Raw genomic sequence first — 25,161 nt, forward strand, 5'->3', positions numbered from 1 at the left:
ACAGCACCCCAGATATATCTGGGACCCCAACCTCGCCGGACGATGAAGTTCGCTCCATCATTGGCAGCAAGGTACGCAGGCACTGCTGAGGGTCTGGCAGGAACTCCAGCATCTTTTATTTACTCTTTAAAGAAATAACTGGGCAGTTTTTGTGATTTTTTTTCGTATGAAAAGTTGTTGTTACTAATGGCCCCTTCCTAGTTTTTTTCTGGCAGCTGCTGATAACACTACTGAAGCTCCACTGCTTGAGAACAGTTGCTGATCTCTGACTTGCTGGCGACCATCCTGGCAGTGGTGCTTCCACAAGTGTGGTGCCTAGGGGCAAAAGTCCTTCTGGACTTGTCTACCCAAGACTAGTAGCAGGACAAGAATAGTTTTACTACCTCTCCTTTCACGTGGCCAGCAGCCGTATCCTCTGACCAGCTCTGCTATGTCTCCCCAAACCTTGCATCCCCTGCCTTGCCCCGCTGTGACCCCACTCTTACCTCCCAAATCAAACCCTCTCTTCTCCTCTGCATTCAGCACTAACGGCTGCTCAGATGCTTTCTCTACTCCTTATGTCCAGAGCAGGTATCTTGCACCCAGATGTGTCCCTGCTTGGGCCAGAGAGGATTTGGGATGGTTGGTGAGCCGTGGTCGGGCCAGCTGAGCCGCGGTGTGTATTTATGGTGTGCCGCTGCACCCACAGTGACCCCCCACACCTAAAGGTGACTTTCCCTTCCTGAGAGGGGTGCCTTAGCTTGTTTGGGGTTCTCCTTTTTTGATCTTCAAACTGGGATAATTTACACCAAGGTGAGACGCTGTGCCACCCGTGACCCTTCGCTCCTCCAGCACAGATGAATTCCTGAGCCCTTGCAGGGAGCTCTGTCGGTCGATCCTTTGGGAGACCAGTGACCAAGTTTGTTAATAAAGCCATCAGCCTGACTGGACAGGCTCGACACTGGTTGGTCCTGGGGTTTATAAGAGCAAGAAAGACCTAGTTTCAGAAGGAGATTACCTTCAGAAGGAGGGTTGAGGCACAAATACAGGCTGGGCAGAGAATGGATTGAGAGCAGCCCTGAGGAGAAGGACTTCCAAGCTGAAAGAGGGGAGATTGAGATGAGATCTGAGGAAGAAATGTTTCCCTGTGCGGGGGGTGAGGCAGTGGCCCAGGTTGCCCAGAGAAGCTGTGGATGCCCCATCCCTGGAGGGGTTCAAGGCCAGGCTGGATGAGGCTTTGGGCAACCTGGGCTAGTGGGAGGGGTCCCTGCCCGTGACAGGGGGGGGGACTGGATGGGCTTTAAGGTCCCTTCCAACCCAAACCATTCTGGGATTCTATGATAATTTTAAATTAATAACAACATAATTTGCTGATGAAATAAGAGGCTGAAGAAGTGTGAGTAGGCAAATCATTATTTCTTACATCGAAGTTTGGATTTAGAAGTCTTAAAATATCTTAAAGACCACTTCAGTATCTTGCTAATTAAACAACCCTGACCTTTAGTGAAATGCCATAGGCACTGATGTGCATGCGGAATTTACCCAGGCTATCAGAAGTTGAACACATGCTGCCTTAGTGAATGATGTCACAATACAAAGTGAAGAGAGATTTTCTTCTAGAGATGCACTCCAGGCTTTAAAGAAAAAACCTATTCTGTGAATAGCTGTTGAGGGAAAAGTTGCCTTTAGGGTAGTCTGAGCATCAGAAATTAAGCTCAGTCTGACTATCCAGACTTTTGGTTGAATATAATTATTTCTGCTTGTTAATAACAATAGACAAAAATAAGACACTTCTTGAGATGCTGCAATGAGTAAAAGGTGCAAAGATTCCTATTCTGTTTCTCCAAATGTTTATGTGCTTAAGCACATATACCCAAATAGGGAACCTGCACTTCAAATTACCATCTATCATGGAAGGCTTTTGCTTTTAAAAAAAAAAAAAGTGTTTTGTTGTTTGATGGAAAGCTTCAGATTCCAGTGCTGCATTGGTTTTTATTGTAATGTAAGATATTTGTAGGTTTGGTAAATATGCTTTAAGTCTCCCCTTTATCAGCTTCTTACTGAATTTTGAAAGTGCGAATGGTCATCTCCTTTACAGAATTTGGAAGATTTCTGTTTATTTTCCTGACAGAAGGGATTTAGGTCTGTCACTTATTTTACCTTCATTTGTGAATTGAGGCCATGTAAGTTTTGTTCCCTTCTGAAGCAAATTTATTAAGTGTCTAAAAAGACCTATGATGAGATTTTCTGCTTTAAGTGTTCCTGAAATGTTGGAGATATGCTGGGAAGAAAAAAAACCAGAAAAGATTGTGGAGTTTCATTGCTCCAACAGTGGATTTTCACAAATGTGTGTTATGTTCCTGCACAGATCCAGCTGTGAACCCCAGAGATAGAACAGGATTTAATAGCAGTTTTGTGAACTTTTGAGTGACTCTGCCAAGCAATAAGAAGCTCTTGTATTCTTTTAATTTTCCAAAGAAGGATCTTTCTCTTTTCAGATTTTGATGAAATGACTTCTGCTTCTGCAAACAGTATATGTTTAACTTCAGCCTGAGAACCAGTGACATGATTAGAAAGTCTGTGAGCAGAAATATGAGTGAGATAAAGGCATTCTCAAAATTAGACCTGATTTTACAAAACATGAGCTTATTCAGCATTCTGCAAAGCCCTTTCGACTTTAATTCACTGTGAGCAAAATAAAGCATGTTTATGGGTCTGAGCAGGGCAGAGAGCTTTGATTTATTTCTTCCAAAAAGTAATTGAGATTAGAACACTTTCCTTATGTGTGTTCAGTATTTTTTTTATTGGGCATCTTAAGCAAAATTACAGCATCGCTGTACTCTGCATAGAGGACAGCTGGGTGGATTAATGGTTCGAGTCCCAGGTTACAGCTCTTGTGCTGGGTTCAACCTTGAGGCGGATTTTTCTTTGCTGAGGGAAATAGATTGTTAGGCTTGGTGGACTTTGCAGCTGGTGATAATCGCTGTGATGAAATGGGCTGCACCTTTGCTTCATGTATTGGGAAAAAAGCCCTAAGTTGGCACAGAAACTAGGATGAGAGCTCTCACCCAAGTGAGGGGCGAAACCAAGGTGTGGAGTTTATAAGGAACTGCTGTTTGTGACACTGAAAACTGCCTCCCAGGAGAGTCCACTGCATCCCACTGAATGCTCCTGACTTGGGAGCAGCCTGGGTGACAAATGCAAGTTTAAATTTTTCTTTTTCTTCTTTCTGTCTTGAGGGGAGGGATCCACAGTAATTTTGCCCATATGATCCATTGCAGGAGTAGGATTTGGAGTACAAACTAAACTGAGCTTTTAAAAAGCGTGATGATTTTTCAAATATTTTACTTGGCAAAGCAGGTTGGTTCCAGAAAAGGTATGTGCTCTTTCCTCTCTTTGCCACACTGCCCAGAGAAAATACCCAGATATCCATGGGAAATCCTGTTCACTCTACCAGCAGTGCTGGATTTTTATTCCATGAGTAGGAAACCCTGTGAGAGCTGACTATCAGTCTTTTCAAAGCTTCTCATCATTTCCATGAGTTGTGGAGCTTATAAACAGTGGGATAATAAGCAGTCCACCCTAAAAGTGCTGGAAAGCTCAGAGAGCATCCATCCTTCATGGTTTTTGCATCTGTGCACCAGTTTTCCTCTCTCACACTGTCAGTCTGGGCTGGCTCCATCTACTGGGATGGGAGTAGGAGAGGGATTTTTCAGGAGGAGGATAGTTTTTGAATGTCAAGCATTACAGATAGGACAGGTTGGACCAGAGCTGTTGAGAGTATTAATGTGGTGTATGTATGTGATGAGATATAAAATAATCCTCTGGACTGAAACATCTCGGCAGACCCCTGAGAATTCAGGCTGTACCAGCGCTGACTGCCCGTGTGTTTGCAGAGAGCCCGGTTCGGTTGCTTTGAAGGACTAAACTTTGACTACTGTATGGCATGCAACATGTAATATTTCTTTCCTTTCCCAACTGCTTTCTATTACATGCCCAGGGCTTAGACCGCTCCAATTCCTGGGTAAACACTGGTGGTCCAAAAGCAGCCCCATGGGGATCCAACCCCAGCCCAAGTGCAGAGTCAACACAGGTGGTGTCTTCGGTAGAGGTTTTTCTGGCTTTGTTTTCTCTGATGTTTCCCTGTAGAATATTTTTCTTTTGGTGCATACTCTGATTTTGGTGGTTTGGGTTTTTTTTTTTTTTCTTATTTATTTATTCCTTGAAAACTTTGTTTTATTTTAGAAATTAGCATCTTCTTCCCTCCCACCTCACCACACTGCATGAAAAACCTCAAACTGCGTGAACGTGTCCCCCTCTTTCATTTCAGTGGTTGCTGGTCTGTGAAATGCAAATGCTGTGACTGTTTTTATTTTTTATTTTTTTTTTCTCCCTCTCTCTAACCCTAGTTTCAGCTTCAAGTGGAGCACATTTCTAAGTGGGAACATTAATCACAGCTTCATGGTTTTGTCCGTGTTTGCCATTTCTTTTGATGTCGTGACCCATTTTGCCATTTTCATCAAGCATTTAGTATTCATTGTCAAGTAATCCCTCATGGATGTTTGAGTGGAATATTGTTAAACCCCAATTGGTACACATGTACGATTCTCTCTTAAAACACGTAAATTTGAGTGCTGGAGCCAGTGACTTGCAAGGGCCAGTTTTATCTGTTCTGTGTTGCAAAGTATGAAAACTTTATAGCAGCTTCGGTCCGAAAGATTTAATTTATTTAACCCCTATTGCCTGCTGCTTTCCACTGCATGGTTGCCTTGAACGTACCTCTCAACTGTACCTCCTTTCCAGTTTATCGGGCTTAGTCTGAGTTCACTTGCACTCGTGGCAAATTATTTCCATCAGAAACAGCACTTCAGTAATCTTCTCATTCCCTGTGCCGGGAGCAGCATCGCTGTGGGGTACATCCCCACGCGCTTGGTCTCTGGTAGATTGAGAGGTATGGACTGAAGTTACAAGTATTACCTCCATGATCTATGCATGTTGAATAAAATCTAAAAAAAAAAAAAAAAGGTTTCATGCTTTGCAGCATTAAGTGTCTGTGCATAAGAACATGCAGTTATTGAAGTAGCCTGTATGTCTAAAAACAATCGAAAGTACTGTCGTTTTGTTTAAACCAAATCTATAAATGAATGAGAGTTTGAGAATGCGTAAAAAGGTGTAAAGGCAGTAAAAGCCTACAGTTGGAACAGTATTTTTGTAAACTTACGTTGTCCTTGAGCTGCAAAACCCATCCACAGCAAACTTTAATGTCCTGTCATCATTCATTCATCTCCACTTCGTAGGCTACGGATCGAAGTTGTAATCGTATGTCTTCGCACACTGAGACGTCAAGTTTCTTACAAACATTAACAGGACGATTACCAACTAAAAAGGTAGATTTCAGTGAAGACAATTGATATTGTGGGGCAGGGAGGTCAAGTCATTCTGAAAACATGATGCAATCTGTTCTTTTATTTATAGCCTGATTTTTTTCCGAGGTCATTAGGAACTGCTGTTGCTTAACGCCTCTGAATATCCAGGCTGTAGTGAATGTGAAGGATTCCAACAGAGCTGAATTGGGAAGAATAAAATGATCAGGAGTAGCTGCTCTGATTTAATGTCCATACTGTTTGGAGCCAGGTTATTACTGGCTTTCCAAAAATACAAATAGCACTGTCTAGACATGTGAATGATACCTTCTTGTGTGCAAAATTTGGATCCACAGTCCAAAGTGACTCCAGAAAGTGATGGGAGGTACTTTCAAAGTGCACTCCCTTAGAAGAGACAAGATCCTGCTAAATAATGTCAGAAAGGCAAAAAGCCTGAATTTTGTGTCATGAAAATGTCATCACTGACAGTGTCCAGTCTGTGGGTTGGTCCTCCCGAGAAAAGAAAAGAAAAAGCTGTTTCTTAGCCCCACGTTTCTTTCTTACTAAGTCCTTTCTCACAGTAAATACACATCTTTGTACAAATCGCTTTATATGTCCACTTTTTACTCCTTTTTCCTGCAAAAATCAGACCAGGCAGAAAGGTAGACTTTAAAATAATTTGAGCACCAAACTTTTTTTTTTTTTTTTTTTTTTTTTTTGGGTGGGTGGAAAATTCTTTTGACACTTGAAATTCAATTTTGGAGTAAGATGCTGTGAAACGTTTCTCACATCACATACCATAACATCAGCCTTCATTATTAGTTGGGGATTTCTTTAGGGGATGCCACCACTGCTGTCTTGTTCCCAGTTATTTATTTCGCTTCACCTCATTGTTTGCCATACTTGCCATGGACCGTGCTACCATTTCTCACGCGGACTGTTTTCTGAGCTGATCTCGAGGCTCGGGCTGACTTTGGGTTTGTATCTGTGTAGCTTTTCCACGAAGAACTGGCCTTGCAGTGGGTTGTGTGCAGCGGGAGCGTGCGGGAAGCAGCCCTACAGCAAGCCTGGTTCTTCTTCGAGCTGATGGTGAGCAAACTTATTGTCTTACAGTTCGTGGTTTAAAACACAACCGGCAGCAACTGCGAGCGACTTTGTCGTAATTTATATTCCCCTAGGTGAAGAGCATGGTGCATCATTTGTATTTTGCTGACAAACTGGATGCGCCAAGAAAGAATCGTTTTCCGGAGCGTTTCATGGATGATGTAACTGCTTTGGTCAGCACAATTGCCGGTGATATAGTCTCTCGGTTTCAGAAGGTAATGGCAAACAATTAAACTGAACCCCGGTCAGAGCTCAGGCACCAGACCTCCTGCGTGTTTGCTGGTGCTGAGACAGGAATTGTTGTTTGAAAACACACGGTGTGCTCTTCTTGATTTTCTTTCCCGTTTTTCTCTTCCTTCTCTCTAGGATACAGAGATGGTTGAAAGGCTCAACACCAGTCTCGCATTTTTCCTCAATGACCTGTTGTCCATCATGGATAGAGGATTTGTTTTTGTTCTTATTAAGACCTGCTACAAACAGGTGAATGCAGATACATAGCATGACTTGGCTGCAAACCATGGCGTAGCCTATTACTCTTAATTTTCCTTGGCAGACAGTAAAGTATGGACACAAAATTCTGCTGTTCACATCTTTTGAGAGCAAGCAAGCCATTCTCAGTGGTGATTTAGAGTTTACACCCTTCTGATGACACTCTTAAATGTGAATTGGGAGTAAGTCCCTTGAGTGGATAATTATTCCATCTCCTCACCGTGTTCAGAGTAGTTGAACCAGGAATTACCGGGAGGGTTTGTGAGGGAGCTCAGGCTATCGTGGTTTGTCAGCGGGTCTCTCAAGGACACATTGACCCTGTGTGATCCTGTCGATCACCAAGCTCCCCCTCCATCCTTCTGAGGCTGCAGACCCCTCCTGACAGGGTTCCTACGTTACGCACTGGGAAGCTTATTTGCAATGTTGTCGCAGGGAAATCGCCTCGAACCACAGTTTCATGTGAGTACAAACATCCCTGCTGACACTGTGCAGTGATGACAGGAGATGATGAGGTATCAGGAGCTGAGGCTTAGACTCTTTTTTGCTGCAGAGTCTAATGGGACGGGGGGCTGGGACTGCATTTATACTCTTTTGGTGCTAACTGCAATCTGTGGGCTAAACTTGCCAGGTGTCTTCAAAGCTGTATTCCTTAACAAATCCAAGTAACCTGGCGTCGTTGAGGCTGGACTTCCTTCGCATCATTTGCAGCCACGAACACTACGTCACCCTGAATTTACCCTGCAGCTTGCTCACACCTCCTGCATCTCCATCACCATCCGTGTCTTCAGCAACTTCTCAGGTATGCTGTGACAAGGGCCCTTTGTGGAAATGCAAGCTGAGCTTTGTTCGGAGGCTTAAATCTTATGAGGCAGTTGTACCACCTGTATTTTCAGTCTCTGCTTGCTCTTTTTTTTTATTAAATGTTTATTTAGAAATTAGTTTTTCCTGCCACATTGGTTTTGACTTCTTTTGGTCTTTTATTATTGAAAAAAGAATGTCTGTATCCCTGTCCTCTAGTGACCACACATATTTCCATCCTTAGGGACTTAGTCCCCCTCCTATATTGGACAAACACATGAACGTAAATGAGACATTAAAGAAATCGCTTTGTCTAACATTACCCTCTTCTTACAAAACGAGGATCTTCCTAGCACACTGCAGCTGAGTCCTAGCCTGCTCAGAAAAAGTAATTTGAATTAGCAAGTGTGTCTTTGAAGGGGATTAATTACTTGCAAAATTACATAAACTAAATCAAATTAAAGCCGCCTTAAGCCTGAGTAAGAGCATCCATGCCTGAGTTAAACTTTTAACTGATCTACTTCTAAAGGTTATTTGGCTTCACTTCCCTGAGGCTTGCCCTGTAGGTGGGAAGGAATAACAACAGAATGAACAGAAGAGCTAGTGAGCGTGGATGGGATGGAAGTAGATGTGCCTAGATCCAAACAAAAAAGGGAAAAGGTAGTTTATGTGAGATTGTCTTTGATTGTGAAAACTGCTTCTAATGTATTTCATAAGCTTTGACTGTGTTCCAAGGGGCCTCATTATGCATCTTTTGAAACTTGATTTTTTCACAGAGTTCTGGGTTCTCCACAAATGTCCAAGACCAGAAGATTGCAAATATGTTTGAGTTGTCTGTGCCTTTCCGCCAACAGCACTACTTGGCCGGGCTTGTGTTAACAGAACTGGCTGTCATTTTAGATCCTGATGCAGAAGGGTAAATCTACAATTTTTTTTTTCCCCAAGAGTTTTCTGTAATTCCAAGCAAACGGTGGATGCAAAGTGAGTTCTGGCATGGCCAGAATTGATTTAAATTTGTGAGCTGAGAAGATAAGAAAGCAGTTCTTTAAGAATCCTCCTCTTTCTCCCTACCTCTCATATTTCTTCCTTCCTTAGCCCTGACTCTGTAAACATGATTTCAATCACATTTTTCCAGTTGAGAAGGGAAGGAGGTTCCTGCTGGAGCCCCCAGCTGCCACAGGGGCACTGCTGGAGCTCTAAGAGGAAAATAGCTTTTCTCAATTGTAACAAGAAAATAATTTTCAGTATTTAGGAAGTCTGTTGCTGGTGGTTTTAAATGTTACAATATATTTCGCCTGTGGTTGTCCCAGCTCTTTTTAAACATACATTATGCATTGATGAGGCCCCTGTGAGTTATATAAATAGACAAATAGAGTCAAGCATGCAGAGTTTATCGGCGACTTGCCTGGCTTGCGCAGCAAATAATTTTCTGAAGTAGGAGTGTACCCTGTAGTCCTGACATCCAGTCTGTTACTTGTGTTATTTAGGGCTGTGTTCTGCCTTGCCTCTTTAAAATGGGTTTCAATGGAAATTATTGGTTGCTTCCACATTCCGAAGTTCTCTTGCAGGCATTTTTCTCAAGGTGGACTCGGAAATCAGCAGAGTCGTCATGTGCTGATGATTCATGGTCAGTTCTGCCCCTTTACAAAGCGGTCTCAGGAGTTAAAAATTCATTCTGTTTCCAGTTGGAGAAGAAAGTGATGCCATAAATTAGAATATTTTTCTTGTATATGTACATAACACCCTGCAGACCAGTTATTTGGTCTGAAATGGAAAAAGCAGCAAGTCTTTACCCATACACACTGTCTGCAGGAATCCTTTTTGTAGCATAGGAACATCCTGCTCACTGGCTAGAAATCAGGTCCTGTCTCTGGTCATATTTGCTCTTGCTCTTCACAAACTTCTGTCCTCATTACCTGCCTCTTGAGCTCTGTCACCTTGCTGGTCACTGCAGCCTGGACCAGGATGGTAATCTCTGCCCAGCTGCATGAAGGAGCTGTCAGGAGGGTCTTGCTGGTGTCCACTGGGGCCACAGCTCCTCTCTCAAACCCCGTGTAGACAAAAAAAGCCCACTGATACCAGTTCAGCTCCGGAGATGACTTTTGATCAAAGCTCCTGAACGTTGGTGAGGATGTGTACCAGTAACACATTTATTTGCTATTATTTTCCAGAAGGACTTACAGTTTGCTGCTTATTAGCTGTTCTCAGGCTTAAACCTTCTGCCTTTGCCCTGGTAGATCCATCGCGTAAAGTAAACCATCCTGTTCAGATCTGCTCTTCCCTTGCCTGTGAAGACTTTCAATGGTCAGATAATATTACTAGTGTGTTATTCGTAGAGGACTCAGACATACTTGCCATTAAAACATTTTGGCCACCCTTGGAAGCTGTCCAGAATTGCTCCCAGCTGCCCTGTCCTGCAGCAGCAGTGGAGCGGGATGCCAGCCTGGTTGTTTACTGTGTTAGAGCCTTGCCTTAGGTCTTGATAGGCGATACAAAGCCTTAAATTTGTTCTGTCCTTGCTCTTTTTTGCTCCATTAGCAAAATTTGTTAAATTTTAGCTCACCCGTTCTATGAGAGCTCTTTGGGTTGAGTTGGACAGAACAGCCTGCAGTGTGCCCAAAGGTGGTGTGTTAGGAGGTCCCTCGGTGGTAGGTGCTGTGCAGTAACACGGGATGTTACAGTCCTGCTCCAGAGCCCTCACAGTCTGAAAAACAAACCAACACGTGGATGAAATGGATGAAACAGTCCATCTGAATCTGAGAGTTGCAGAAGCGGAGAACAGAGAGTGAGTCCAAGCAGATAGACCTTGAACGGATTGTCTCTACAAACATTGCCGTGGTGCTTGGGTTATTCACTTGTATTGCTCGTTTCGTAGCGCCCATGTTGCCATATTGGCTGATGTTGCAGGGCAGAAGTGAGAAAATTGGAATTTGGCCCTCGGTATTCAGTGACAAAAGTCAGTTTCCTAAAAGTGTGCGGTGTTGGCACAAATTCAGGCTGGGGCTGAGATAAAAGAGGAGACAGAGGGCGGCAAGATCAATTCATCGCATTATCAGCCAGAAAGATCAGTGGGCTGCATTTCCTCCTCTTCCCTGTGGATCGATCCACCACGGTACCTGCTCTGTTCGGCTAAAGTGACAAAGCAATCCACGTAGCCCTACGTTTGAATTACGCTGGGGATGTGTTTTCCCGGTGTGCAGTTCTATCCCGGCAGGATAGTTTCCCTTGAACTCTTAGAAACACAATTTAGGTGCCACTCCTTCAAAATAATACAAAGGCTTTTCTTTCCCCTTAATCTGAAGGAACAAGTTGCTTAAATAAATGTTTCCTTCCTAGTTGTTAAGGGTCTCACTAATTACACAAATAAGCAATTGTAGGATCTCATTACGGCTTAAGAAACACGGGGAAGAAGGGCAGCTCACGTCCTCCTGCCCTGTACTGGTGTCTTTTTAATCATTTCCAAACCCCCAACAATCCAGTCAAAGCCTCTCGTCTTCTTAACCAGAACTCAACTCCACTTGTCAGGTAAAGTGGATACTGCCTGAAATTGGGCACTTGTTTAATACCTCGGGTCTGGTCGCTGCCGCTTACGTTTTGCTAACGCATAATGTCTGAGCTTCCCTGGCTGCCTCGTGCGTCGGCCAGGGTTGTCTTCCTGGCCTGGCTTTGCCTCTGTGTGGTGGCTGAGGGAATGGAGAGGAGCAGAGCGAGTTCTTCAGAGATTCAGGGGAGTTTTTGGGTTTTCAAGGCACGAGCACGGAGCAGGCTCCCGCAGGGTGCCCTGCAAAAAGGGATAGCGCCCGGGCCCTGCCAGCGTTTGCATCTTAATAATGAGGAAGACCCAATTTTTCCTGGTTTCCCTTCTACCCCTCCATTTCTTTGGCACTTTTTATTTGGAATTATGGATCTGTCTCCTGTTTTGGTTGAATCATGGCATGGGGATTGGGGAACTGAAGCAGAAACTTCCTGATCATTTGATAAAAGCAACGTTCTGCCTTAGGAGGGCTTTTCTCTCTCTACATGGTGTTAAACAGAAAAAAAAAAGAATGCAACAAGTAGTTTCACTAAACCCACTGTCCTCTCAAGTTTCTCTCCCTGTTTTCCATATTCCCCAAATTCTAACGGTCTTTAGCAGACTTGATACTTCTGCATAGCAGGAGCTGGGGCTTTGGTTTTGTACGGAAGATGAGAGACTGTTGGCATTATATTGGATGTGCACATTTTCTATGGCATACTGGAAAGCCAGCCATTTATAAAATCCCTGGGAGATCAAAAAAATATGTGTAATGGCAGTTTATGTGAGGTTAAAAATAAAAACCGGGATTTTTTTTTTTTCCAAAGCCACTTAGTTACAAAGTATAGTTTGCTTTGAAGATATTAACTAATCTGCGTGACCCAACTCTCTTTTAACAGTTTATTTGGATTGCATAAGAAGGTTATCAACATGGTACACAATTTGCTGTCCAGTCACGACTCGGATCCGCGGTACGCTGACCCGCAGGTAAAGGCCCGGGTGGCAATGCTGTATCTACCTCTGATTGGCGTGATCATGGAAACCGTGCCTCAGCTGTATGACTTTACAGGTATTTTATATTCTGTGCTTTGAATATATGTGCGTCTGCTCACAAGAGTTGAGTGTTGGGGTTCTAAAACTGAACTACAGACCTCTCTATTTTTGGTTGATTGCTTCTATTTGAATTACAACTTTGTCGTGTTTTCACATCCATTTCCTAAACTACACTTGCAAAATAAATCTTGAGTTACTGTTGGCACTCAAAAGCTGTGTTTGCCCACTTGTTTGCATGAAGTGAAAAATCAGCAATGCATTTTAGTTTACATCTGGCTGGTGACTGTATATGTGCAGCCAGCCTCCCTCTGTGTCTCTGACTCCTTAAGAAGTCACCCCCTGTACTGCACCGTGCTGGTAACAGTTCCAAAGGATGAGCAGAGTTCCTCTTCTTCCCTTTAGCATGTGCTCTGTCCACAGTTCATTTCAGGTGTGCTTTGCAGTGTCCAGGAGAGCAGCAGAGGTGGGTTATTTCAAATCAGGGTCTGATCTGCTGTAGTTTGGAATTTGGAGTTGTCTTCTGCAGCCTTTTGGCTTTAATGACCCAGTGAGGCAGCAAGTGAGGATTTGGAGTGAAGTGTTCAAAGGGACCTGGTCTGTTTTCAGAAGGGTTCTAGATACCCATCCCTGGAGGGGTTCAAGGCCAGGCTGGATGAGGCTTTGGGCAACCTGGGCTAGTGGGAGGTGTCCCTGCCCATCGCAGGGCGTGGGACTCGATGATCTTTAAGGTCCCTTCCTACCCAAACCATCCTGGGATTCTATGATACTGAGGTTGTGTAGTTTGCATTTGAAAATTGTTATTCCTTTGCTTTGCATGACCCCAAACACTAGTCAGTCCCATTTACTTGCCGGGCTCCGTGAGCGTGATGATTTTCAGTTTGCATTCCCTGACAGTTCAGTGAAACCGGCGCTGCAGAGGGAGGCTGGGGAGAGAAACTTTGCATTTGGGGATTGACTAGATGCATGTGTTTCTCGGCAGAGAGTCACAACCAGCGAGGGAGGCCGAGCTGCGTCGCTGTGGAGGATTATGAAAGCGAGGGTGGAAGCATGATAAGCCAGACAGTTGCCATGGCCATCGCAGGAACCTCGGTCCCTCAGCTCACCCGGCCCAGCAGTTTTCTGCTCTCCTCATCGGTACAAACCCGTCTCTCCCTATTCCTTGACCCTCAGTCTGTGTCAGCAAGGAAGTATTTATGCGTGTGGGGCTGATCAGTGGCCGGTAGGGTCTGGTATCAGTGTGCAGCTGGGTGTTACACGGGGAGGCAGAGGGTGAAAGACAAGAGGGAACAAATCACGTTTGCCTGTTGTTGTGCCTGTCTCAGAGAGGGTCTAGTAAAATCCCAAGCAGGGATAAAAATCAACAAACCTCAGAAAATGAAAGAATTCTCTTTTCTGATAAAGATTCTCTTTTTCTGAAACAATCTGATGGAAGCTCTGTGAAGTGCAGTGGTCCTGCAGCAGGACCCTGTTTTGGCAGATTTTACCTGCACTCAAAGTGAGACACTGGTACATCCATGAGATAAGGAACAGAGCCCCTCTGCTCACCTGGTAACCTGCTGGAGTTATTAAAGGCATGTTGAGGGACGTGGGTATTTGCTGCCTGAACAGAATCTCATTCATATAATGGGATTGTTTGGGTTCAAAGTGGTGCTTCACTCTTGTGACTTGACTGTCTGTGGGTTGCACGGAGCTGTTGGGTTGAGAAAGAGATGTGTGTGTCCCCTGGTTGTTAGCAAAAAATGTCTATTCTCCATCTGTTCCTAGTTGGTCATTATTTAGGCTGGGATGATAGCTGGCACAGATCCTTCTAGGGATGATTGAAGTGTTTGGACATGACACCCAGTGTGGCAAATGTCTTGACCTGTATATTTTAGAGTGGCAGGCAGCACTCCACCTTCTCAACCGAGTCCAGCCGCAGCCTCCTGATCTGTCTCCTGTGGGTGCTCAAGAACGCGGATGAAAGCGTCCTGCAGAAGTGGTTCACAGACTTGTCGGTGTTGCAGCTCAATCGCCTGCTGGATTTGCTTTATCTCTGCGTATCCTGCTTTGAATACAAGGTACTGCTATATTGTTTAAACCTCCTGGAGTTCCTTCTGGGGCTTGCCGAGGAACTTTACACTCCCATCCTTTACACGTCTCCAGAAAGGCATTTCCTGCTCTCTCCTAAGTATTTCCTGTGTTCCAAATCCCAGGGCTAGGCACTGCTCTGTGCAACCTCTAGCTTTTTTCCATGTTTACTTTTCAGCCATGCAAGTTCCTCTGCCTCATTTCACTTCTTATGCAATTAGTGTCCCTTGCCACTCATCTGGGGACTGCTGCAGGGAAAGGGGATAGCTCTTGGTCATGGGTAGATTATCTAGCTAGCAAATAAACCCATATTCCTGGTATGTCTTTAGACAGGAAAGATATTTTGAGTTGCTAGTGCTTAGAAAATACTCCAGATTGAAAGCATCTTCCCTTATGGTCTCATTTGAAACTTGCAGGGCAAGAAAGTATTTGAAAGAATGAACAGTCTGACATTCAAGAAGTCAAAAGATATGAGAGCCAAACTTGAAGAAGCTATTTTGGGAAGCATAGGGGCAAGGCAGGAAATGGTCCGAAGAAGCAGAGGACAGCTAGGTAAGTCAAGAAGTCTTCTGTGCTGTCCTCTTTTTTCCAAAAACTGCTACTCCCATCCCCAACAGTTACTTGCACCCATCTGTGGTGTGTGATGCTACCCATCAAGATCTTCAGACAAGAGAGGCCTCTAGAAAAAGCTCTTTGCAGCATGCTTCACTGGGTCTGCAGAATCTCTACACTCTTCCTAAGTTCCATCTACAGGCAGTTTATTTGTTACTTGATTGCTTTTGTGATTACATGTGATCACGTCTCATTTAGGAGGTGTTCTTGCCCGACCATCTTCCAGCGTGGCATCTTTCAGAGCCACCTTCTAGTACATCCTGTGCAAGGATCAGAATGGAAAACAAACCGCCTGACCTTGCTTTGATAGCTCTGAAAATGCCTGGGTATTTCTGCTAACTTAATAAGGCTTGAAATAGCCGGTAGCTGGGTTAACAAGCACCTCCTGATGATTTTTGCAGTTTATGTTGTTTGGGAGGAAGGATGGCCCAGGGGTTAGGACAATAATCAGAACTATGGTTTTGTCTCCTGCTCTGCCGCAGGCATCCTGGTACATGTGAGCCACTCATTGTGGGCTAAGTTGAATAAATATTTCAGAGCTATAATTAATGAATCACTTCAGAGAGATGGAGAGCTTTGTATTTTTTTTTCTTAATCTGGCCTGATTGCCTTTACTACTTGAAATTCCCCTGCCTTCCCAGCAGTGAGAATAAAGGCATAAAAGGCTGTGAGGTGGGAAATGGGGTCTCAGGACCCGTACCTGTGTGCCGGTTGAGGACAGCAATATCTGCTGAGAACTGCCACACCTGGGCTTCTTATGTAGTGCAAGGAAGGCACTTCTTTTACCAGCCCTTCCCTGATTTGAGGGTCTCAGCAGCCTCTCTCCATTAGCTCTGTGGTGACCTGGTGTGTGCTCTGTGTTGCTCATTGCTCTCTTGCGTACAAAACTGCTGCAACTGAAGTTGCCTCTCGTGCCACTCAGCAGTGGCAGATTGAGGAGCCATGTAAATAAACATCTTGGGTGGGTGCCACGGCCTTGGGCTCTAAGAAGTCATAGTTTGCTGTCACCTGTCACTTGTGAACAAATCTAGAGTTGCCACCCATACAAAAAAGTATGACTGCTATTGTTTTATTCTGCAGAGAGAAGTCCTTCTGGGAGCGCGTTTGGAAGCCAAGAGAATTTGAGATGGAGAAAGGATATGACTCACTGGCGTCAAAACACAGAAAAGCTTGACAAGTAACTCTGCCTTCTCCTTCTACATTAAAAATGTGACAGTGCTTGTGAGAATGCAGGGACCCTCTGCCCGTAGAGGGTCAGTGGCAGCAGTCCCCTTAGCTCTCGTGCAAGCCCTTGGTTGGAACAGGGCTGGCAGTGTGCAAATAGCTTTTAGTCCAACACTGCCCTCTCTAACTCTTTCCTTTTCCACTGTCCCTTGCTTTATTAGATTTTAAAATGAGATTTAGAGACCGATACAATCCATTGCCTTCTTAAACCCCTGTCGTAAGCTGTAATTTAGAGAGAAGATCCATTAACCGTTTCCACAGATAGCGTATATATCTCATGTCATGTTTCCTTTATTCCATAAGAGCATTCTGGAGTTGTCAAAGCTCGCTTTCCTTTCCTGTCCTAATCCATCACTTTGATTGTTTTTCCACATGTGCTGTGCTTTTAGAAGCCACAAACCAGCCAGGTACTGTAGCATTGGTGTGCAGTTCTTATAAATTACCGTTTTGTACATCTGCAGACTCAATCATCACAGCACTGTTTGTGATGCTTGGCAGAAGTTTTCAGTGTGTGTGTGCAACTGATTGGAATGAGCTCTTTTTTGCTTATTACACCTGTTTCACATTCCCTCTCTTGATGTGGTTTAATCTGGAGGGCTCAGGAGTTGTGTTTGAGCTTCGCTGTGCACGTTTTCTGTTTCCTCAAATTGCAACCTGCAGTCTCCATCCTCCCAGCAAAAAAAATTGTTCCTAATCCTAGGAGAGCAATCCCAGCCCAAGTGAAGCTCTGGAGAAACTCGGAAACGGGGGCATCGGAGCCCAGGTGAAGATCAGGCCAAATTTTACCCTTGAAGACATTGACGCTTCCTGGAGTAGAAAGTACATCTTCACAGCTTCTAATTGCTTTGTCCGACACAAGAATGTAATCTCTCGTTAGGTCGAGTAGTGACTTTTTGTCCAAGTCCTGTTGAGGCATTGGGAAAGCCAAATGACCAGTGTGTTTCAGCCTGCTAATGAGGTGCCATAGATAATAAATTCCACCATGGCACAACTCCAGAGCTGTGGACAGAGTTACACCAGATTAAAATTTGGCCTGAGGAACTCATCGGTTCACTGCCAGCACTGGACCTGAGCCCTCTGCTTCCCAGAAGGACCTCACGTAAACAGCTGTGGAATACCTTGCTGGTCAAAGGATGGTATCTCACCCCACAAAATAACCTGCTTAGATCACTCTGCAAACCTGCTTTTTAACCCATGTTTGCTCACACTCCACTCCTGTGGCACTGCAAGTGTGTCCCGCCTGTGTAGGTAGAGTCTAGCCTTTTGAAACCTAATAAGCAAAACTTTTCACACCCAGAATTGTGCACAGCTAATTGCAGGTGGTATTATTGGAGTAGATAATGAGTGTATGACCCTGCTCCCCGAGGAAGCGGAGTGTGGCAGGTTGCTGCAATACAGGTCCCAGAGCTGATTCAGGTGCCGTCCCCTTGGCTGTGGATTTTGCTTGGATTTTGTCTGTTCCTGGGGGTCACACTCCTGCTGTGGGTCTGTTGGAGATGGCACCTGCGGTAGGGCAGGCCGTAGCTGGGCTCTAAATGCACCACGGGATCTTTGCCAGATGCACCTCGTGCTGCTGAAATTAGGTGGTTGCTGCTGAATTCCTGGGGCCACCGGTGCGAGTGGGTGTATGAAATTTCTAAGCCTTGCAGGAAAGTGAGTGCTTGGCATATAACAGCAAAAATGTGTAGTTTTTCTGGAGAGGAAGATACTCTTTAAGAACAGCAGTACGATGTAGTTTAGACGGATGAAGATGCACTCTGTGCATGCCCTCAGTGCTGCAGCCAGTCCCGCTGCCGCGATCAGAGGGCAGCTACAGCAGCTCGTGGAGCACCACCTCGTGTCCATAGCCTGGAGCATAAAACCATATGTTCTGTTCCTGGTTGTGCTGTTGCATGCCTAACCATGCTACTAAACCCCTTTGGAGTTGGACTTCGATTCTAAACTGTTCTTGTGTTCCTGGGAGAGTAACGAAGTGTCAGAAAGTAGTGTGATCTCTCCTGAGCATGATGAACATAAATCCTCTGTCAGTTTGTATATGTAAAAAACTGAGTCTTCCTGTCCTCTTAATGGCTGCGTTGAAATGTTCTTTTTAGTGTTGTCCAGTAATAAATATAAACATTGTGACTGGGGGTTTTCTGCTAATGTGAAAATATTTTTGACTGGAAAAATATGTAGTTCTGCTTCTTAAACAGAAAGTGATTTTATTATTTTCTTTTCTCTGATTAGATCAAGGGCAGAGATAGAGCATGAGGCGCTTATCGATGGAAATCTTGCAACGGAAGCGAATCTGATTATTTTGGATACACTAGAGATAGTTGTACAGGTAAGGATGGTAAGAAGATAGAGATGTAATAGCATTACGATCACCTGGGCAGGCAGCAGTTTGTGAAACAAAACCCTCCAAGTGCTCTGAACTGCCTGAACGCTGTCAGAACAGGAAGGGTGGTAATGCCTCTCCTAATCCTCAGTCTGGTTTAAAATGTCAATGCCCTCCTTCAGTCTTTTTGGAAGTTGTTCAGTGTTGTAGTATAAGAAGCAGTTGTTCATAAAACTCAATACTGAACTGTACAAATTTCCAGGTTCTGCCCTATTCTAACCGATTCCTCTGGTTCCTTCCCAAATCTGCCTCAAGTCATTGGGTTCCAGGTCAGCCTCCTGTGTCCGTACCTATTTTGCACAGTGCAGGAAAGCTTCCAGGCACCTTGCTCTGTGTGCACAGCCCAGCTATTTCCTCACTCCCTGCTGGTGAGCACGGACACACGGCAGTTCTGTCCCACGGCAGTTCTGTCCCCTGCTTTCTGTACAAATGAATCCTGGGCAGGGGCTGGAAGGAGGTAGTAGCAGGCTCCCTGGATCCACCTCCGAGCTGCAGGGAGAGCCAGGGGAATCCCCAGGCTTGCACCTTGCACCTGGATAATCCTCCTAGAGGCCAGACCTTGCCTCTGGCAGAACACACACACACGGGGGAGGTTCGTTTTTGCTCATGCAACTCTTGGTTTACTTTTTGACTGCAGACTGTTTCCGTGACGGAGTCCAAAGAGAGCATCCTGGGTGGAGTGCTGAAGGTGCTTCTGCACAGCATGGCCTGCAACCAAAGTGCACTTTATCTCCAACACTGCTTCGCCACACAGAGGGCTTTGGTCTCAAAGGTGAATCCTCTGCGGATGCTGTAAGATACCCAGAGTACAAAGCACAGATGGAATCTAAGCTAGATGAAACTGACTTTAAATGGATTTATTTTACTGGGCCCATAATTTAAAGTTTCCCAGATTCTGAAGGTATACTGGGAAAAGCTCAAGATTTTAAGCCTGAGTTTCTGGAACTGATATAAATCAGTCTAAGAGTGTCGATGTAGGAGCAAGTTGTGGGGGCAGGTAAAATGAGTTGCCTTCCAGTGACTCTGCTTTTGCCTTACTGTAAAAGTGAAGTGATGCAAATTAGCATCACTCCCTTCAAAAGAGAGGGGATTGGACTTCCTCTGATGCCAGCGTATGCTCATCTCTGGGGCTTGCCCTGGCCTTTTTGTCTTTTGGCCTTTTGCTCCTCTCTGTCCAAGCACTAATTTTCTCATGTGCTGTTTTTCCAGTTCCCCGAGCTGCTGTTTGAAGAAGAGACGGAACAGTGTGCAGATCTGTGCCTGAGGCTCCTGAGACACTGCAGCAGCAGTATCAGCACGATACGGTCGCACGCGAGTGCCTCTCTTTACCTTCTGATGAGGCAAAACTTTGAGATTGGGAACGTGAGTATCCTGCTGCACTTCTTTAGGTTGTTACACACAAACTGGTGGAGGACTGTTGGATGGAGCTCTGCGTATTCCTGCGGGAGAAAGGCTGTTGGAGGCAGTTTCACCGTTGCAATGAGCATGAGATGCAAAGGGAAGAGAGGCGCAGAGCAGTGACGTGACTTTGCCGAGCAGTCCTGACCTTGCAGTCCTTGCACAGTGCTGGTCAGTGCACAGCAGGAGCGTCCAGTCTCCAGTGCAGAGTCTGAGTTCTGTGCCCAGAATCTCTTGCAGACAAGCTACCTCTCTGTCCGTTTATAGAGAGATGCAGAGCCCTGCCTGGAACATCCACAAGAGTTTCCAAACCTGTCAGTTTGGAAAGTTTGTATACTCTTCAGATTGGACAGTTTGCACTCGAGGGGCTGTTCAGAGGAATTCCTCTCTGCCTTGCTTTGGCTCAGCTCTAGGTGAGAGCAGAAGCAGCCACGCAGCCCTTTCTGTGGCACAGCTAGTATGTGTCCTTTCTGAAAGCGCTCTGGGAGTGCCAGTGAGTTGCAATGCTGGCATTTTGTTTTCATTCTGCTCTGACTTGCCTCTAATTACATCTTAGCTTAGCTCACCCATGTGTACTTTGAATTGTTAAGAAAATTCACAGCTTTGACTCTTCCAGGTGGTATTTTGCAGGCACACATGTAGCTGTGTATCACCAAGTGCTGCTCCAGACGGCTTTATTTACCCTGCTTTGGTTACAGTTCCCCATGGTGAGTGCAGAACTGGAGGGACCCACTGGTTCTGCGCCCGGGGACTGTTAGGGGATCGATAGCAGTGAGTTAACAGTAACTGTTAGGCTAGACCAGACCAAAAGAGAGCACCTGGGATGAAGGCTGTATTGTGAGAGGTAGTTGAGCCTCATCCTCTTCAGGGTATGAAGAAAACTTTTCTTTTTTGTGTCAGGTATCTGTCAGGAGGAGGGTGCAGTGACCAGAGCCCTGATGTTGCAGCAGACACTGCAGGATCCCCAGACTGCTGAAATACCCTGACAATATCTCTGTTGCAGAACTTCGCCAGAGTGAAAATGCAGGTGACCATGTCTCTCTCATCCCTGGTGGGGACATCCCAGAACTTCAATGAAGAATTTTTGCGACGTTCCTTGAAGACTATTTTGACGTATGCTGAAGAAGACCTGGAACTTAGGGAGACGACTTTTCCTGATCAGGTAAAAGAAATATCACAGAAGTAATGTGTAGTTCACTGACAGGTTGTGCTTAAACCTCTATCCAGAGCTGGAATTTACATGCATTTTCTGAAGGAGGTACTTCTTTTTTTTTTAAATCACCTAAGTACATAAAACCCAGGTTCCTAATTAATTCTGACAACAAGGTGCAAACGCACAAAGGTTCAGAGTGACTGTCATCCTAACCTAGCAGTGTGGAGCTCGATTTCCGTTGCTAGTTCTTTATAGCCATATATTTTTTACAGGTCCAGGATCTAGTGTTCAACCTCCATATGATCCTCTCTGACACAGTTAAAATGAAGGAGCACCAGGAAGATCCAGAAATGCTGATTGACCTGATGTACAGGTAGAGTTTACAACCATTGCACTGTAGGGACAGTAGATGTCACTGCTCCCCACGGTGTTGGAAAAAAGCACCTACTGCCCTTCCTGTATTTTTTACTTTGAACATAATTCTGTTTTAAACTTCTTGCCATGATTCACACTTCACCTGAAAACAGCACAGCTGTTTGCCATTTGATTTTTGGACTCTGATGTTACACTTGAGCCCTTATAGAGCTTGTTTTTGGAGCAGTTCTGGGTCTCAGTGCTCATGGACGAATATGTACCTGTCTGTTGTGTTTGAACGTGGTGTTGATAGGTATTGTTTGGCATTTATGTAGCTTATCTTGGATAAAAGTAGTTTCCATTCCCCAGCAGTCTCTGAACAAAATCATCTTCCACCTGAGAGAAGACAACTCTCCCTGCTTGCATCAGGGAAAACTAAAGGATCTTCCAGGATCTGCTTGCACAAAAGGCTTTTTGGTGGTGGTACATATGATGGTCTCCAGATGCAAAAAGATCTTCCAGAGCCATGTTAAGATCCCAACTACCAAACTGCATGATGTTTTCTGCACAGATGGTCCCGAGGGCTGTTTAGAATGCAGCAGAGGTTTTGTGAGCACCCAGGCTCACTATCAGTCTCCCAAGTGAAGCATGAGCTTTTGTCCAGACCTGCAGCAGTCACCCATGAAAGCATTCTGCCATCAGGGGGTAGCTGCAGTTGCTTGCGCACCACTAACTGGCTCAGAAATCTATAAAGTCATTTAGGGTAACTTTCCATCCATACAGCTTCTTCTCTCGTGTGCTTATTGGCAGCCTAGCACTGAGGGTGGCTGTTATTTAAGCAGATGTAACTAAACACTAATGACAGGGGTTTTCTCTTCAATTAGGATTGCGAAGGGCTATCAGAACTCCCCTGATCTGCGCCTGACCTGGCTGCAGAACATGGCTGGGAAGCACTCCGAGAGGAGCAATCACGCTGAATCAGCCCAGTGCCTGGTCCACTCTGCAGCCTTGGTGGCTGAATATCTAAGCATGCTAGAAGACCGAAAATACCTCCCCGTAGGGTGTGTTACATTTCAGGTAGGAATTATCCTCTTTCATGTATTTTTGGGTCATCTGCTGCTGAGATACTGAGTATTTCCATGTGCCAGGTATTACCGTGCCTACGTACTCATACTACACTTACTCTGTTTTGGGGGAGGATGTATTGCAACAACTTCTGAAAATCTTTATTATGCTTGAAGACTGTCTTGGTTCCCTTAAATCTTTACATCCATCGTACTGAGTGAATCCGGTTCTTTTTATTTCTCCATTTAAGCCATGGATCTCTTTGATCTAACCGTTCTGTGGTGGGTGCAGTTGATGAAAGTGGTTCCTGTGAGTAGTAATGTTAAGCAGGGCAATACTGAGTCGAGCAAACAAGCACATAACTCAGCTTTGAGGTGATCCAGTCCAGTTAGTGGGTGTGCTGAAGTACCATGCTGGTTCAGAAGGAAATTAAAGAGAATTCATGTGAAAGCTGCCTCTTTAAAAATGTTAGGATTTGATCAAAAATCATCTGGCTTTCAAAGCATTGAAAGTGTTGAATGTTGTTTAAATGGAGTAAAAATATTTTATCTACATTATGTCTCCTTTAGAACATATCTTCTAATGTTTTGGAAGAGTCAGCAGTTTCTGATGATGTTGTATCACCAGATGAAGAAGGTATCTGTTCTGGAAAGTATTTTACAGAAGCTGGTCTGGTGGGATTGCTGGAACAGGCTGCAGCATCTTTCTCCATGGTAGAAGATTTTAATTTCTTTACCTATCTCATTCAGCGATCTTGCACTGCTGGGCGATGTGAAGGAAAATGTTTTCTCTATGAGACTGTATAATTCTATTGTAACCGCTTAATTTGCACGGAGCACTGGGAGTTTTAGTTGTTCAAGACAGCCCGGTTTGCCCTCTGGAGTGAACTGTGCAAAGAATGGGATCTGGGACCACTGTTTCCAGTGCCTTTCCCTTCAGCACTGCACATCTGGGAGTTCACAGCAGTACAGAAGGGCCGTAATGTTTTTCCTCCTCTTCAAAAAGAGTTGTCCGAGAGCTTTACATGAGCAGTGTTAATGAGCTGGTGGTAGCGTATCCCTCAGAAACCACGGAAAGCAAGTAGATTATTTCCCACAACACAACATGAAGCATCATTCAGTGGGTTTCAATACAGGCAGCGGTGACTCCAGAGCAAAGACGTAGAACCTCTGCTGTGGGCTGGCTGAGCCGTGTCTGCCAGCGGTGGGCTGGATCCCCTCCATTTCCTAAGGAAACTTCACAAATCCCATCTTGAGGAGTGCCAGAAGTTGGGTGTAGAAGTCACTAAGGCTGAAGATGCGCTAAACAGAACGAGCTGTTCTGTGCCCTTAAGCTTCCATATTTAATTCCCATCGATTTGGTTAGGATCCTGTTTAGCTTGTTGTGCTCTTGTGGATACATCCATACAAAATGTCCCAGTTTTCATTCTCTTAACGATCTCATTTATTAGTAGCAATGTGTAATGCAGTAGGCTCTTCATTCCAGAGGTGACTGGGAATTTTACTCCATTCGTGTATGGGTATATCTTAAGAAAAAGTCCTGGGTACACCAGAGTGCCACCTTTACATTTTGCAGTTTTATAATTTATAATTAAAACTAATTATAGTTTTATAATTTAAAGGCTGGTACTATGTATTATTCTTGCTGTTGAATTGATGGAGCAATCTGATGGACCTTTTTTTTTGTAGGCTGGCATGTATGAAGCAGTTAATGAGGTTTACAAAGTCCTTATTCCTATTCATGAAGCTAATAGAGATGCCAAGAAGCTATCTACTATTCATGGTAAACTCCAAGAAGCATTCAGCAAGATTGTTCACCAGGTAATGACTTGAATTTTCATCTGCAATATGAATTGTGAAGAAACTTCAGATGCTCAGTGCAAACAGGAAACTACCTGTTAAGGAAAAAAAAGAGTTTAATCAGATTACACAAGAATTGTCAAATGGTGATCCACAGTAAATGCAAGGATCCCTAACAGGATTTTTTGTCTCTGGACATTTGAGAAACATGAGAGGACATCACATCCCAAGTTTCATTGTAACTTTAGAAATATCCGTGAGTTAAAAATTCCAATCATCTGTCAGTTTATCCTTCCAGATGTTATTTTAAGCTCTGTTTTGCATGCTGTATTTCTGGGAAAAACACTTTGTCTTGCCTTTAGCCTGGTAGGTAATGTTCAGAAATGTTGGGTTGTTATTTGTCTATTCGTATGGTGGATAAATAATTGAAGGAACCTCTCTAAACTCAGATGGTGCAAAACCCACCAGCTTAGCTGCTGAGCATTTGGTGGGAGACATCAGAAGTTACCAGCCCTCAGAAAGCTCAACCGACCTCAGCTAAGCAGGAGCCGAGAGCACTTGGCACCTCTCAAGGAGCACGTTATTGCCTAGGAGAGGCCCGTTGGGTGCGTGCCTTTCTGTCGGGGAAGGCAAGCACGTGGCAGAGCCTCCTCCAGTACATGCCGGTGCTGCTCTGAGCCCCCCGCCCCAACCAGCTGCTGCTGTTTGGTGGTGTGGTTACCTTGATGCTAACATCAGCTCCTCTGTAGATGTCGATCTTGGAAGGGATTTCGTAGGATCCAGCTGAGGGTCTGGTGGTTTCCTCCGTGTTC

General features: G+C 44.7%; 1 protein-coding gene across 1 annotated transcript in view; it reads left to right on the forward strand.

Annotated features, from left to right (window-relative positions):
- Positions 1 to 25,161, forward strand: part of DOCK7 (dedicator of cytokinesis 7) — a 95,207-nt gene that overhangs the window by 57,589 nt on the left and 12,457 nt on the right. The window contains exons 22-42 of the mRNA XM_010083766.1: positions 1 to 71; positions 3,980 to 4,072; positions 5,277 to 5,366; positions 6,336 to 6,431; positions 6,521 to 6,661; positions 6,813 to 6,926; positions 7,564 to 7,734; positions 8,510 to 8,649; positions 12,147 to 12,316; positions 13,280 to 13,434; positions 14,175 to 14,357; positions 14,784 to 14,919; positions 16,060 to 16,156; positions 18,430 to 18,526; positions 19,218 to 19,352; positions 19,790 to 19,942; positions 20,982 to 21,140; positions 21,404 to 21,504; positions 22,370 to 22,562; positions 23,120 to 23,263; positions 24,239 to 24,370. The exon at positions 1 to 71 is cut by the window's left edge and continues 126 nt beyond it. Coding sequence (XP_010082068.1) covers positions 1 to 71; positions 3,980 to 4,072; positions 5,277 to 5,366; positions 6,336 to 6,431; positions 6,521 to 6,661; positions 6,813 to 6,926; positions 7,564 to 7,734; positions 8,510 to 8,649; positions 12,147 to 12,316; positions 13,280 to 13,434; positions 14,175 to 14,357; positions 14,784 to 14,919; positions 16,060 to 16,156; positions 18,430 to 18,526; positions 19,218 to 19,352; positions 19,790 to 19,942; positions 20,982 to 21,140; positions 21,404 to 21,504; positions 22,370 to 22,562; positions 23,120 to 23,263; positions 24,239 to 24,370 — 2,771 coding nt within the window. The remainder of the gene's footprint in view (positions 72 to 3,979; positions 4,073 to 5,276; positions 5,367 to 6,335; positions 6,432 to 6,520; positions 6,662 to 6,812; positions 6,927 to 7,563; positions 7,735 to 8,509; positions 8,650 to 12,146; positions 12,317 to 13,279; positions 13,435 to 14,174; positions 14,358 to 14,783; positions 14,920 to 16,059; positions 16,157 to 18,429; positions 18,527 to 19,217; positions 19,353 to 19,789; positions 19,943 to 20,981; positions 21,141 to 21,403; positions 21,505 to 22,369; positions 22,563 to 23,119; positions 23,264 to 24,238; positions 24,371 to 25,161) is intronic.

The sequence above is a fragment of the Pterocles gutturalis genome, unplaced genomic scaffold (assembly GCF_000699245.1).
Source record: "Pterocles gutturalis isolate BGI_N339 unplaced genomic scaffold, ASM69924v1 scaffold7005, whole genome shotgun sequence".
Classification (NCBI taxonomy): Eukaryota; Metazoa; Chordata; class Aves; order Pterocliformes; family Pteroclidae; genus Pterocles; species Pterocles gutturalis.